The sequence below is a fragment of the Oncorhynchus keta genome, chromosome 10, assembly GCF_023373465.1.
Source record: "Oncorhynchus keta strain PuntledgeMale-10-30-2019 chromosome 10, Oket_V2, whole genome shotgun sequence".
Taxonomy (NCBI): domain Eukaryota; kingdom Metazoa; phylum Chordata; class Actinopteri; order Salmoniformes; family Salmonidae; genus Oncorhynchus; species Oncorhynchus keta.
Window position 1 is genome coordinate 34,568,962 of NC_068430.1, and position 15,678 is coordinate 34,584,639.

The following is a 15,678-nucleotide window of genomic DNA, read 5'->3' on the forward strand; positions in this document are numbered from 1 at the left end:
AACACTATTATACAGTATACTGTATCTACCTAACAAACCAAACAGTCCAATATTCACATACAGTGCCTTCAGGAAGTATTCATAACCCTTGAATAAATCATCTTTTTTAATTCACCCATCTACACACAATACCCCATAATGACAAAATGAAAACATGTTTTTAGACATTATTGAAAATGTATTGAAAATTAAACACAGAAATATCTCATTTACATAAGTATTCACACCCATGAGTCAATACTTTGTAGAAGCACCTTTGGCAGCAATTACACCTGTGCATCTTTCTGGGTATGTCTCTAAGAGCTTTCCACATTGAGATTGTGAAACATTTTCCCATTATTCTTTTCAAAATTCTTCAACCTCTGTCAAATTGGTTGTCGATCATTGCTAGACAACCATTTTTAGGTCTTGCCATATATTTTCAAGTAGATTTCAACCTCTCCAAAGTGTACGAATGTGATAATTGCACTCTTTTTGCACACTGGATGTCATTGTTCACTATAAAACTACATTTTTAACAACACCAACCTCTCTCAAACATTGTGGAAGGGGACATACAGGGGATATGGATGCCTACAGCGAGGAAGCAGGCAACGTCATATTTTTGATGGGCAAAGATATCATCACTCAGTGGACATTCGATGTTTCCATTAAGTCACACATCATCAGATAATATTGGCAATAGGCTATATTTGTTCATACCAACCTAAGGATTCATTTGATACCCCCCATGTAGCTATAGCACAGACCAAATCGAAGATTACCCTGTAAGATGTTTGCTGTTTGGTGAAAACGTTGTATTAAATAAACATTTTGACTCTCGGGGCTGGTGATCAATAACGGTAGGTCACAGGCAGACAAATAAGATATCCTCATGATCTGTGGAGGCCCGGTTTTTGGTGTGTATCAATGTATTCCGTGTTTATTGTGTTTATTCTTCACAACGCTAACCGGAATGAAAGTAGCAGTCATCTCGAAATGAGGTAATCAGCTCGGCCTGCCCTTATAAATTCATATGCCCATATATTGTAGTAAGTCATACCAAGTTTTGAAGGCACCGACGAATAGTCAAGATACTCAGCTTTCCGCAGACACCCTACTTTTGCAGATATGGGCTACTGTTCTCATACCAGACTGAATTGAATAAAATAAAGGAAATACGTTCCCCAAATATGCAGACTTCACATTTTAATCTCCCAGTGTCTTTTGGAAAGCAGACTGAAACAGGTTTTCCTCTAGGTGTTTGCCTGTGCTTAGCTCCATTCCGTACATTTTTTATCCTGAAATACTCTCCAGTCCTTAACGATTACAAGCATACCATAACATGATGCAGCCACCGATATGCTTGAAAAAATATAGAGGGTGGCACTCAGTAATGTGGTGTATTGGATTTGCCCCAAACATAACACTTTGTATTATGGACAAAAAATGAATTACTTTGCCACATTTTTTGCAGTATTACTTTAGTGCCTTGTTTATAAACAGGACGCATGTTTTGAAATCTTTTTGTTCTGCACAGTGCATTTAGAAAGTATTCACAGCCCTTGACTTTTTCCACAATTTGTTGTGTTAAAGCCTGGATTAAATTGTGATGTTTTTTTTGTTACTAGCCTACACACAATACCCAACAATGTCAAAGTGGAATTATGTAGTTATACATTTGATCCATGCTGTAATACAACAAATTGTGGAAAAGGTCAAGGGGTGTGAATACTTTCTGAAGGCGCTGCACATACAACATCTACAGTATGTTACATGTGTTGAATCATTTGAGTTTTTTTGCCTTATAGTATTATAAGACATTTTCGTTTCAAATTGGTTTGCTTGTCAACCATACAGCCGTCGGATCTTAATTAAGAGCCAGATTGCTACAGTTGGAAAATAATCCCGCAGCAACAGGAAATTGGAATTATAATATGGATTATAATTCATGTACATGTTTGTAGGGGTTGATACATTTTACATTAGGGCAAATCAAGTCTGAAATGTTAAAGTGGAAATGACCAACATTAGAAGCCTTTTTAAACCTTGAATAAACTACAAGTTTGCATTTCATGTTGTGCAGGAAAATTCTCATCAGTAAAATAGTGATCAAATTAAGATTCTATATCTGTATGAGGATGTGAATATAATATCTATAATATAATTGTATATATAATCAGCCTACAATTTCTTTATACGTTCTATGAAAATGTTGTATTTTATTCCACTGTGCAAAATAAGTTAGCAAGGGTAACATCTAACACCGTTACATCTAACCTAGAGTCAGACAACAATCACTTAAGTTATTTCTTCATGCTGGCCAGAAGAGGTCAGTCTTCACCAGCACACGTCTCTCACTGGCTAATGCATGACGAAAATGTCATTGCCATTTGCCTCTTAAATGTTTCATTGCCTGGCCTAATGTCAAGTCGTTTTTTGTCTAGCTGCATAAAGACATTGTAAAACAACCCCTACATGCTTGCTTTTAATTGTCTCATCTTTTTTTATTGTATTTGACCCCATACCTCACAGTTCATTCACCAAGACGAAACAAGAGGTCCTTTTCAGAAAATGATAAGATCTTTGAGAACAACTTCCTGATAGAACGTCTGGCTATAGTGAGATGTTTACTTTTTATTTTAGCATAATGCATAACAAGAGTAGATGTATACATGTGGCAATGCCAACAAATAGGAACATTTGGGGTCTTTCGGTGTTTGGTTACAAAAAAAGTCTTAAAATGATCATTATTATTCTAAAACTATATTTGTCACATGCTTAAGTGCAGGTGATTTATCCCAAAATACTTTGTTCAGTGTTGTTCTTCACTGTTTTCTCAATCGCGTACATTTCTTGGAACAACGTCATTGACGAAACACAACAAGAACTCTGTGGCCTTTTGCAAAACAGTAAACGCACATTCAAAATGTAGTTGTCTTCTCAATAAATGAATAAATTCATCAAAACTATATTATACCGTCAAAAGTGTAACTACATTCATCAAAAGAACACAACTGCCTTCAAAACGACGAACACAACCATATTTATCTCTCGAGTCCAAGCACACAAAACAGAAAGTTAGTCTGTCTTTTAACAATTCCAATAGATCAATACATTTTCTTTGCAGTCACTAAATCATGATGATCAAAAGTGGTAGAACATCTATGCAAAGGTGCAGCATTATGTGCAAGAAATGTGCCTCCTTTTATGCATATTTCTCCAAACAAATCAAATTGTATTCCTGATAAAAAAAGTCATATAAAAAATGTGCACATTTTATGCAGGATTTATTCAACAGCTTCATCACAATCAAATTCCATGTATAAAATGCATTGTCTGATTTGCTCATAGTTTTGTTGACTTTCCATTGGCATACAGAAACACAATCCACAATAGAAATAAGGAAAGGTGAAGAAATTGAAGAAACACAACTGTTAGGAATGCATAGGCCTCAACCCACACTCAATCTATAATGGAAAGTCACAATGATGGAGATTATGACACCTTTGCATGTTTGCAATATTGTAAAAATCCTAGAAATTAGACAGTCCCCATTGACTAGATCTTTCCCTGTATTGTATGGCACTGATGGGGTGATTTAGAACACAAATACACTTCAGATGAAAATAATTAGTTAATATTCTGTGAACAAAACACTTTTTGTGTTCACTGATGACATTTGTATTTAAAGTTTCGCAAAAGGGGTTCTGAGATACACAACTCGGGCAAGAAAATGATCCCAAGTTTGGTAAATGCATTTGGTCATTGCTGTTCTGCTGTTGATAAGTATCAACACAGATCCCAAAAATGCTTTCACGTGATTGAGAAAAACTGCAATCAGTGCCTGTCTGTTCAATCACTGACACACACACACGCACATGTGCACACACAGACTGGAGCTACAGGCAGAGCCAGTTTCAGTAGAGCAGTTGTTTAGCTGGCTCACCCACTCAGACAGACTGTGTTTGCATAAAGCTCAAGTGACTAGTCAAAGAGAGGAGATTATGTTGTTCTTTGTCTTGCCAAACCAGAAATGTGCCTCAATTTGAGCTGTGTACCCCTTGTGTGTGTGTGTGTGTGTGTGTGTGTGTGTGTGTGTGTGTGTGTGTGTGTGTGTGTGTGTGTGTGTGTGTGTGTGTGTGTGTGTGTGTGTGTGTGTGTGTGTGTGTGTGTGTGTGTGTAAATGAGTGAGAAGTCTAAATACATGTACCATTTTTTTCATTCAATAACCACTATGATGACGGTATGAACTATAAAGAGTCTATTCATATACAGTTCCTGTTCCACTACTAGGATAACATCATCAGTTCATTAGCCTACTGCCCGTCACAGAATACCACAGTTGAATAGTTGAATTCATGGCCGAATATTGATGTACTTTCACACTGAGAAAAACACAAAACAAAATGAAACATTTAATATAAATGTGATATTTTGTTTCAGTGACGCAGACAAGAGAATGCAAGAATGTTTGCCCCGTCTGTGCGTGCGCTTGTAAGGGTTCAGAAGTCAATTTGACCCGTTGACAATGCGGTCATTGTGATAGCTCTGGTCCAGCACCCTTCAAAGAAAGACTGATTAACCAGTCCACGATACAGAGGTACAATACAGCCCTTCATGGGGAACAGCAGTGCAATGTAAGTCTCAACAAGCAGCCATTTATCAATGGTGGGCTTACATTAGCCCGGATAAGGTCTCCCTGCGAGAAGCCAGGATGCCCAAATGATGTTGAGTCTATTGTGTGTGGTTCATCATATTTAACTGGTAGGGCTTCAAGATTGTCTACAAGTTATTTCTTCAAATTATTTCGGGAAATAATTATGTAGGGATTTCTAAATATATCTCAAAAATCTAAAATATGATACAAAAATGATCTTGATTTATCACACAGTACTAGCATGACCAATAGAGCTAATATAGGAAAATTAAAAATTAACTTTATTTACTACGAAGGATTGGTCAATAATAATCCATTTGTGGCAAGTGCTACTTTGTAGACATTATGCAGACTGTTGTAGAGTAGCCTACAGAAGGCGCATCTGCCTCTGATAGGTTCAACGACCAGTCTGTGGTCCAATCAGTGACTAGCGATGATTTTACACATCAGAGGTTGAACGATTGTAAACTCGGTGTCACCGAAAAAAAACGAAGTACACTTGCCTTTAACCTATTCATACCGTGTACTTGTCAATACTCTTAGAGTTTTCCTGCCAATTAAAAGAACGTCTTAACCAATTGAAACTCTGTTGAGTAGCCTTCTGCCTCACATACAAATTTCAAGAGGACTCTTCAGTCGACTTTAAATTGACTTACTTGAACTGTTCTTCTCTTTGGGATACTGTACATAGGAGGAGAAACATTCGAAGACTTCATTTGTAGATTTGGATTTTTATTCAAAGGTTTTCGTAGACTAACAATTCCTGAGCAGTCGGATAACAGAGTTTGGTCGATATTGTACATCTCTCCGAGCTCGTAATGTTTGACACATTTTCTCGACTGGCCGAATGAGGATGACAGGTCTCCGGCAGGTGTTCGCGCTGTGCGTCACGCTAACATGGCTCCAGTTTACCTGCGCTCAAACCCAAGAAGGTAGGTTCCGTGTCTGTATTGCGCTCGGCATCAAATTGAGTAGGCTGCAATGTCTTTCAAATTATTTCCTAATCCCCCGATTTTATGAGCCATTATGTTTTCTATTTGACTTTAACCACAAAAATTGTACTTGGGCAAGTTTAATTTATGCCCAAAGAATGTTGCCTATTATTTTGTCAATAATCCCACTTTTAAACCCAGGAAGTTTAACACCACTAAAAATATACATTGCTTACGAAATGTTGTTATAGGCAACAACAAAAAAGAGTCAACAGTGTTTAGTGGCACTGGTGCCAATATGTCCTATATGTTTTTCTTACTGTGTTAATTCACAATCTAGCTACATGCTGTAGTGTTTTTATTTTATTTTAGCAGTGACAAATCCCACAGAGTTGTGTACATAAAAGAGTCAATGGTGCATCTCTTGTGCTCACCTAAATCAGTGCTGTCAATCTGACCGTAGGGACAAAACCAGTTTCATATGTGCAGAACCTGTTTGCTGTGCGCCAGCCGACTTTCAGAACAGAGTGTGCCTATGTGTGCCTATGTGTTTGTGTCAATTGTCTCTGTGATTCTTTTGTATGTTATCGCTCTCAATGCAAGCTGCTAACCAAAAACAGCTCCTCCCTAGAAATGGCCATTTTGTCTTTCTCACTTTGCACCTCTTTACGTTTTTTAACCCCAGTGTCCAAATAGCTACTCATTAACAAGCTTCCTGGAAACTTGTCAAATCTGTGAGGTGTATTCAGGGTGAGTCAGATATGATTGTATAGGTTCCATGTTAGAGTGAAGTGTTGTGATTTGAATCTGAACTTTGGCTCTGTACTGATGTCATCTGGCCTTAGGTAAATAAGGTGGTGCAGTGCAGGAGGAAAACAAAGTCAACAACAAGTCAGGAGGCAGTTGATAGTCAGACTGAGCCTCTGGCATCAGTGAAGGATAATAGGCAGAAGTAAATATACTCATACATGTCACGCAACTGAGGAAATATAATTAATGTAGATTTTGATCTGCATCCAATCAGTACTTTATTTCCTCTGCTCGCACACTAGGCCTATACCTATTTCAATGTATTCTCTAGAGATCTATAACCCCTGGTAAACAATTTGACAAATGTTGTAAATATATGGTAAACAGTGAATTCATTGAAGGTAAATGATGCATGGATCATATTTATTACAAGTTAATAAATGGTTTATTACACAATGGACCAGAGTTGCATGTGCCCCAATTATTATAAGCAGTTAAATGACTCACACTTTATTTATTGAGGGACAGCTGGTCCTAGATTGCAGCTATGGGGTGAAAACAGTTTTGCTCCTATCCTAAAATGGATCCAAATTTAATTTAATGAAATATAATTTCAATTTGATTGATTGATTGATTGATTGTTTCATTATTTGTCCTATACGTGACCATGGGCACTGGTCAGGCAGTGGTTTGTTTTCTTAGCCGTTGAAGATGTGGCACAGAGCTCTAGATTACGAGGCCCTATAAAAGCACTGTGTGCCATGAACTCATATCAGGGGTCAGAGATAACGATAACAGCCATGCCATAAAAACGTACCAATCACAGCCCTTTCTCAAGCATCTCTGAAGCTTGGATTGTCCTCAACCTCTTCAAGCTTGTTTTTCTTCACCCGGAATTGTGTGTATGTGTACAGTGTGTGGTTGTGCATGTGTGTGTGTGGTGTGTGTTTTAAGATTTGACACTGGAGCATATTTATCCGCATCAAATCATTCTTGTTATGTGATACATGTTGTTTTCAAATGTTGATGATTGAGTGATTTCTGATGAAGATGAATTATGGCATACCATAATGATATTATGATGCATGCACACCTTTGCAAGATGTGGATTGGTTAATAAAAACAAAACATTTACCAGATCATCAGGTTCTATACTACAGATGTTGGAGTCGTGTCTGTGAAATAGAGAGGTAGGAAAGCTGGGTTATTTTCATATATTGGTCTCCCAGACTAGTGCAGTGCATGGCCACTGTAGAGGAACAGCATAAACCAGTGAATGTTTGCTGAACAAAGTTAATTGCACTCAATCACTTTTTATGATTTCATTGGTTTCAATATGTATTAATAGCTTAGATTGTATGTATTTCTCTGTAATTGCACAATACTTATCCAAATGTTGTACCCATTACAGTTAATATTTCAAAAGTTTATTTCCAAAGATTTTAGATGAGGGTTTTGTTGCAAAACGCTATACACTGAGTATACAAAACATTAAGAACACCTGCTCTTTCAATGGCATAGACTGATCAGGTGAATCCAGGTGAAAGTTAGGATCCCTTATTGATGTCACTTGTTAAATCCACTTAAATCAGTGTAGGTGAAGGGGGGGAGACAGGTTAAAGAAGGATTTTGAATCCTTGAGACAATTGAGACATGGATTGTGTTTGTATGCCATTCAGAGGGTGATTGGGCAAGACAAAAGATTTAAGTGCCAGTTTGAATGTGTCAAGAACTGCAAAGTTGCTAGATTTTTCACGCTCAACAATTTCCCATGTGTATCAAGAATGGTCCATCATTCAAAGAGCATCTATCCAACTTGGCACAACTGTGGGAACCATTGGAGTCAACAGGGGCCAGCATCCCTGTGGAATGCTGTCAACACTTTGTAGAGTCCATGCCCCAACAAATTGGGGATGTTGTGAGGGCAAAAAGGGGGGTGCAACTCAATATTAGGAAGGTGTTCCTAATGTTTGGTGTACTCAGTGTACATCCATTATTAAGCTGGAATTATATGTTTCTTATCCTGTATATTTAACATAGAAATTCAACCCATCATGAATCTAACTTCTAATGGTATAGTGTTTGGTTAGACTTAGGTCCTGTCCCTATGGCACCTTATTCCCTATATAGTGCACTACTTTTGACCAGAGCCCAGATCTCATATTACTGTATTGATCATTTTTTATATATTTTTTGAATTTACTGATATCAAATGTATAATTTGTTCAGTTCTTTATTACAAATGTAATTATTTGTCACATTTGACTGTGTAAATTCTTGAATGCTACTTTTTCTTCTGAGAGTGAGGCGAATATATCTTGTTTTGCAGCTAAATGTGGTTGTTTGTATCTCTGAAATGAAGCCATCCAGTGAAATATTTCAAATAAATACATGTCTGTTACTGAACAACCCCAAGCCACGATTAGATGTGGGAAAAACACACCAATCTCTTTGGTAAATTCTTTAAACCAAAAACGCTCTTTTACCAACATTTCTGAAAATTGATATATGTTGTTTTGGAATGAAACTCTTTATTTATTATTTTCATTTATCACAGAAAAAGTATTCCTAAGCTAAGCATGATTACAATATCAATGGACCTGAAGGATTATGCCCTGTGGGAAGTGAACAATAGCAATATAAAATGTGCCTTATAAAATAAATGTGACATAGTATGTGTTTATATGCTTTGATGTGTGTGTTGATCCTTCTGCTCTGTGTGTATGTGTGTATGTGTGTTTGTGTCTGTGAGTCAGTGTGTATGAGTCAGTGTGTGTGTGCTGAACATACATCTCAGTGAGGCGTGTATGTGAGAATAGACCTCTAAGGTATGCAGTAATCTGTTGGCATCCTGAGCCAGGTTTCTGTTTACCTCATCCACCGTTTCTATCGCTTTATAGAAATAGTTTCTCCTCCTACCTCCATTCTTTCTTTTCTTTCCCTCCCTTTTCTTTCCTGTGGAAACAGCTGAATGAAAATGACAGCTAAACCTGATCCAGGGGCTGAGAAATGTTTTCTAGTGTGTTAGGTTACTGTCTATGGCAGTAATGTTTTTTAGTGTGTTAGGTTGGTCTAAGGAAATGGACAATGACACCACTATCTAGCCTTGACTGCATATGCAACAGAGGAAAATAGTCAGGAGAAAATGGAAAAGAGGTATAGAGTCTTGGAAAATATCTTCATTATGAGAGTGAGTGAGTGAGTGAGTGAGTGAGTGAGTGAGTGAGTGAGAAAGAGAGAAAGAGAGAGAGAGAAGCTTCTATACCAGAACCCTGGGCATGCTCCTAAATGTCGACTGCATGAACTTTCCAAAAGTCATGTTTTGACTACAGTCGACTGCAATTTTATGCAGCTGCTCTTCATCAACTTCATCCTGCAGTCATCACCTGCATTGTGAGAGACTCTATTGTCAACCAAGAGTGTTTTTTTTACCCATACAAACGTGACTTAAGACATGACTTAAACAGGAAGCAATTGGCCACGATTTCTGTGTACAGCAGATATACAGTGCATTTGGAAAGTACTCAGACCCCTTGACTTTTTTCCCCTCTCCACATTCATAGAATACAGCGGGTGTAACGATACAGTGAAATGCTTACTTCCAGCTCTTCCTCAACAGTGCAGAATAAATGTGAAATAGCAAAACTATCATTATAAACGGAGCGGTTTTAGCCCTAAATGCTGATTGGCTGAAAGCCATGGTATAGGAGACCGTATATCATGGGTATGACAAAACATGTATTTTTACTGCTCTAATTACATTGGTAACCAGTATATAATAGTTTTGCTACTGTATATTGTATATTTAAGCAATAAGGCCCGCGGGGGTGTGGTATATGGCCAATATACCAAGGATAAGGGCTGTCGAAAGGTTGCTGAATCGAATTCCCGAGCTGGTAAAAATCTGGTAAAAATATGTTGTTCTGCCCCTGAGCAAGGCAGTTAACCCACTGTTCCCCGGGTACCAAAGACGTGGATGTCGATTAAAGCAGCCCCCACGCACCCCTCTAATTCAGAGGGGTTGGGTTAAATGCGGAAGACACATTTCAGGTGAAGGCATTCAGTTGTATAACTGACTAGAAATCCCCCTTTCTCCTTTCTTAGTCACGACGCGATGCAGAGTTCCTGGATACAGACCATAACAGTGGTATATTGGCCATATATCACAAACCCGCGGGACTTATTTGTTAAATGTACAATATACAGTAGCAAAACAATCAATATACAAAGTAGATTAATAAAAGTAATACAAATAGTAAGAAAATAACAAGAGTACAATAGTCGATTAAAAAAAGACAAGGCAATACAATATATAATATAGAAGACAAAAAGTTACCATTCTATACAAACAATGTGAAACAGTGTACAGGAACACTATGGAGGTAGATAACGTGGCTGAACAGCATCTGATGACCTTCTTTGTGTACAATTATTGTGCTTACATACACATTAGTGTTTGCCTGGGTGTACATGTGCAGGTGCACAGGACTATTTCTCAACAGGTAATTGAACTGGCTGAGTGTCAACAGCTTTAAGCAATCCACTGATAGCAGTGACCCAGCTCAGGCTTCTCCCAGTGCTTAATCTAGGTGGGGCAGTGATAAGATGGTTTGCAGTGGGCAATGTACACAGAAGAACATAATTACAATCTAATGATAATTACAATTCCAAGGCCCAAACGTGTCTACACTGCACAAAGTCCATAGCCCAATTTGAGGTGAACAGAACTCCTACAGTACACATGCTTAAATTACACTCTCTTGTGTTGTAACTTGTACACATATTATCTAGCTGGTGATTCGTTATATAAAAAAGTCTGTTCCTTGTTTATTACACGTTTAATACACACATGCAATCTCACAATGGCAGATTGCACATATGCAAGTGCTGGGCAAGAGCAAAATGTGCAACCTTGTGGGTGTCCAGGACAAAGATAGAAGAGCACTGGTCTAATGTAGCATGCTGCTAGGTATACTTAGAAAAAAAGTTGCTATCTGGATCCTAAAACAGTTCTTCGGTTGTCCCCATAGGAGAACCCTTTGAAGAACCATTTTTGATTCAAGGTAGAACCCTATTGGGTTCCATGTCAAACTATTTCCACAGAGGGTTCTAAACTCAGCAAAAAAAGAAACGTCCTCTCACTGTCATCTGTGTTTATTTTCAGCAAACTTAACATGTGTAAATATTTGTATGAACATAACAAAATTCAACAACTGAGACATAAACTGAACAAGTTCCACGGACATGTGACTAACAGAAATTGAATAATGTGTCCCTGAACAAAGGGGGGTCAAAATCAAAAGTAACAGTCAGTATCTGGTGTGGGACCATGACAGACCCTACACCTCCAAATCGATCCCGCTCCAGAGTACAGGCCTCGGTGTAGTGCTCATTCCTTCGACGATAATCCCGAATCCGACCATCACCCCTGGTGAGACAAAACCGTGACTCATCAGTGAAGAGCACTTTTTGCCAGTCCTGTCTGGTCCAGCGACGGTGGGTTTGTGCCCATTGGCGACATTGTTGTTGGTGATGTCTGGTGATCTCCTATGGGGACAACCAAAGAACCCTTTTGGAACCCTTTTTTCTAAGAGTGTAGTGTTCAGGAATTTCCATAGACCCTCTACCCAGGTAGTCAGTGTGCTCTGTCTGACTGGGATTGATGCCCAAGTGTGTCCAAATTCCTCTAGACTAGCACCTGTCACCCTCTCTCTCTTGCTCCTTCACAAGCACAATAAAGTAGCTGCTATCTCTGCTTTATGATGGCTGGGCCTGCTCATTGGACTATTATCACATGCTATACGTTACTCTCTCCAGAATCACCTTCTAGCTTTTACTGATTGTTATTCCCTGTGTGAATCTAATGAACTAGTACATGTTAACACGTTCTGTGCTCATGTCTATGTGACTCCTCAGTCTCCAGATTTAATGCAGAACATGTATTTCGATCATTGTCAGAGCACAAGAACACAGCACATAGACAACATGTGAGAGCACACAAACTAGACAACATTGTCACACCCTGATCTGTTTCACCTGTCTTGTGCTTGTCTCCTCCCCCCACCAGGTGTCTCTCATTTGTTCCATTATCTCCTGTGTATTCATACCGGTGGCTTTTGTTTGTCTGTTGCCAGTTCATCTTGTCTCGTCAAGCCTACCAGCATGTTTTTCCGTACTCCTGTTTTTCTAGTCCTCCCGGTTCCGACCTTTTCTGCCTGCTCTGACCCTGAGCCCGCCTGCCATACCATTCTGCCTGCCCTGACCTCGAGCCTGCCTGCCATTCTGTACCCATCTGACTCTGACCTGGATTACAAACTTCTGCCTGTCCTCGACCTGCCTCTTTCCAGCCCCTTGTCTTTTAATAAATACCAGAGAATCAAACCATCTGCCTCCTGTCCCTCGTTATAGTAGGAACTGGCCATGACGGACCCAGCAGACTCAGACAAGCTCCGCAACACTGTCTCCCTGCATGGAGCCACCATTGGAAGACATGAGGAGCTACTCCAGAATCTTATGGAAGGACTCCATACTTTGGCGGAACGCCATGACCAGGGCTTCAAATCATTACTGGAACAATTCCGTGGACTATCTATCAGGAAGCATGTCACAACGGAGACCTCCCAGATGCTCAGTAATCCCCCTACAGTGGTGAGTTTTGTCTAGCCTACCCCGGCTTCCCAAGAACCCCACTTACCTCCTCTGGAGCGCTATGCTGGGGATCCTGGAACCTGCCAGGCGTTTCTTTCCCAGTGCTCTCTTATCTTTGAGCTGCAGCCCTTTTCGTTTCCTTCATATCGTTCGAAGAAAGCGTATCTCATAACACTGATGTCTGGAACGGCACACACCTGAGCTACAGCGGTTTAAGAGCAACAATCCACCATTTGCCTTCGTCTGCAGGATTTTGTGGCGGATGTGAGGAAGGTGTTCGATTCTCCAGTGTCCTGGAGAGGTGGCCCGAAAGCTACTTCTACTACGTCAAGACTCCGGTAGTGTGGGAGACTACGCGGTAGACTTTTGCACGTTGGCTACTGAGAGTGCCTGGAACCTGGAGTCCCCGTTTGACACTTTCCTTCATGGATTATCGGAGGAGATTAAAGACGAGCTCGCAGCTCGAGTGTTAACCTTGAACCTCGACTCCCTCATAGCCTTAACCATAAGGATAAGGGCACCAATGGGTGATTGTTGGGCACCTATGGGAATGCAGGAGGGAGAGGAGGTCTGTTCTCGTCCACACTCGGTCTTCCACGGCTGCTTTCTCTCCTCCGAAGAAACCCGGAAGTCCCTGACGCCTGCATTCCCAAGAGGATCCGATGTCACCCGAGCCCCCACCTACTGATGAGCCTGGTATTTTACTGGACAGGTGGATATGTAACGCTGGTGGGCCATACTGGGAGTCTTCTAACTCCTATTACTCGTACTCCTTTCCATGTTATCCTGCTGTGGGGTGACCGGTCTAAATCTCTCCGGATGCTCATTGACTCTGGGGCTGACGAGAGCTTCATGGACGCTACTCTAGTATCTGAGCTGGGTATCTCCACACAACTCCTCTACATTCCCATGGAAGCCAGAGCACTGGACGGCGCTTCATTCGGGGCTATAGCACCCTGGCTTCTCCCCTCTCTGCACTCACTTCTTCTAAGGTGCCGTTCACATGGTCCCCAGCTGCCGACACTGGGTTTTTGGATCTCAAGCATCGTTTCACCACAGCCCATCCCCATCCATCCGGAGTCATCCCGTCAGTTCGTGGTGGAGGTTGACGCCTCGGATGCTGGAGTGGGGGCCATTCTGTCCCAACGTTCGGCACAAGACCAAAAGTTGCACCCCTGCGCTTTCCTTTCTCATCGCCTGAATTCTGAGAGGAACTATGCCATTGGTAATCGAGAGCTTCTTGCAGTCAAGATGAGGAGTAGAAGGAGGAGGAGTAGAAGCATTGGCTTAATGGGGCAAAACACCCATTCTTAGTTTGGACCGACCATAAGAATCTTGAATATGTCCGCATCGCCAAACTCCTCAACTCTAGACAGGCTCATTGGGGTCTGTTATTCACTCGGTTTAACTTTACCATCACCTACCGCCCTGGGTCCAAGAATGTTAAGCCTGATGCTCTCTCCCCCCTGTACAGTTCTGCGGCTACACAATCAGACCCAGAGATCATCCTCCCTACCTCCTGTCTCACTGCTACACTTGTCTCGAGAATCAAGAGCCTGGTCCACAAGGTGCACCAGGCAGGGGGCATGGCTAACTGGATGTTCGTCCCTGATTCGGCCCAGTCCTGAATGGGCCCATTCCTCAAAGCTTTACCTGTCATCTCGGCTCTCGCCGGACCCTGGCTTTCATCCAATAACGTTTCATCCTACAATGGTCGCCGCATGCACAGTGCCGAATCTATGAACTTCCTTTCGACATGGTCCCCAATCGTGGTCCTCGGTTTCCGTCACGATTCTGGAAGGCATTCAGCACCCTCATTGGGTCGTCGGCCAGCCCTTCTCGGCTACTGGGCTCTCGCCTTTCGAGTGTTCTCTGGGTTACGAGCCTCCGCTCTTCCCAGAGCAAGAGGAAGAGGTCAGCATGCCCTCAGCCCAGATGTTCGTCAGTCGCTGTCGGCATACCTGGAAGAGAGCCCGGTCCGCTCTTCTTAAGACCACCTCCAGGTATTTCCAGTACCTGGTTGACTGAGAGGGTAATGGCCCGGAGAAGAGGTGCTGGGTTCCCGCTAAAGGACATCCTGGACCTGGCCCTCATCGCTGACTTTTACTGCCAGCATCCCGGTCAACCAGGCATCCGCCCGGGTAGGACGCCAGGTGACGCCCCTAGAGGTGGGGATGCTGTCACACCCTGATCTGTTTCACCTGTCTTATGCTTGTGTCCATCCCCCACCAGGTGTCTCCCATTTGTTCCATTATCTCATGTGTATTTATACCGGTGGTTTCTGTTTGTCTGTTGCCAGTTCGTCTTGTCTCGTCAAGCCTACCAGAGTGTTTTTCTGTACTCCTGTTTTTCTATTCCTCCCGGTCCCGACATTTTGTGCTTGCCCTGACCCTGAGCCCGCCTGCCATACCATTCTGCCTGCCATACCATTCTGCCTGCCCTGACCCGGAGCCCGCCTGCCACCCTGTACCCATCCGACTCTGACCTGGTTTACGAACTATTGCTTTTCCTCGACCTGCCTTTTGCCTGCCCCTTGTCTATTAATAAATACCAGAGATTCGAACCATCTGCTTCCTGTGTCTGCATTTGGGTCTCGTCCTGTTTCGTTATAAACATGGTCTATCTCTTTAGGGTAGTTACAAGCAAGCCTGTGTGCAATTCAACATCCCATCAGATCCAACACAGTATAGCTTGTTCTTAGCTACCTTT

The 15,678-nt window shown here is 41.4% G+C and overlaps 1 protein-coding gene across 3 annotated transcripts in view; it reads left to right on the top strand.

Annotated features, from left to right (window-relative positions):
• Positions 1-5,104: 5,104 nt before the first annotated feature.
• The window catches only part of LOC118388575 (receptor tyrosine-protein kinase erbB-3-like), a 36,774-nt gene continuing 26,200 nt past the window's right edge, over positions 5,105-15,678 (top strand). For 2 of the 3 annotated variants that reach the window (XM_052526922.1, XM_052526924.1), the window contains exon 1: positions 5,106-5,571. In XM_052526922.1, coding sequence (XP_052382882.1) covers positions 5,487-5,571 — 85 coding nt within the window. In that variant the 5' untranslated portion in view covers positions 5,106-5,486. Of the gene's footprint in view, positions 5,572-15,678 lie in introns of all 3 variants that reach the window. The other variant, XM_052526923.1, reaches the window with a different exon arrangement.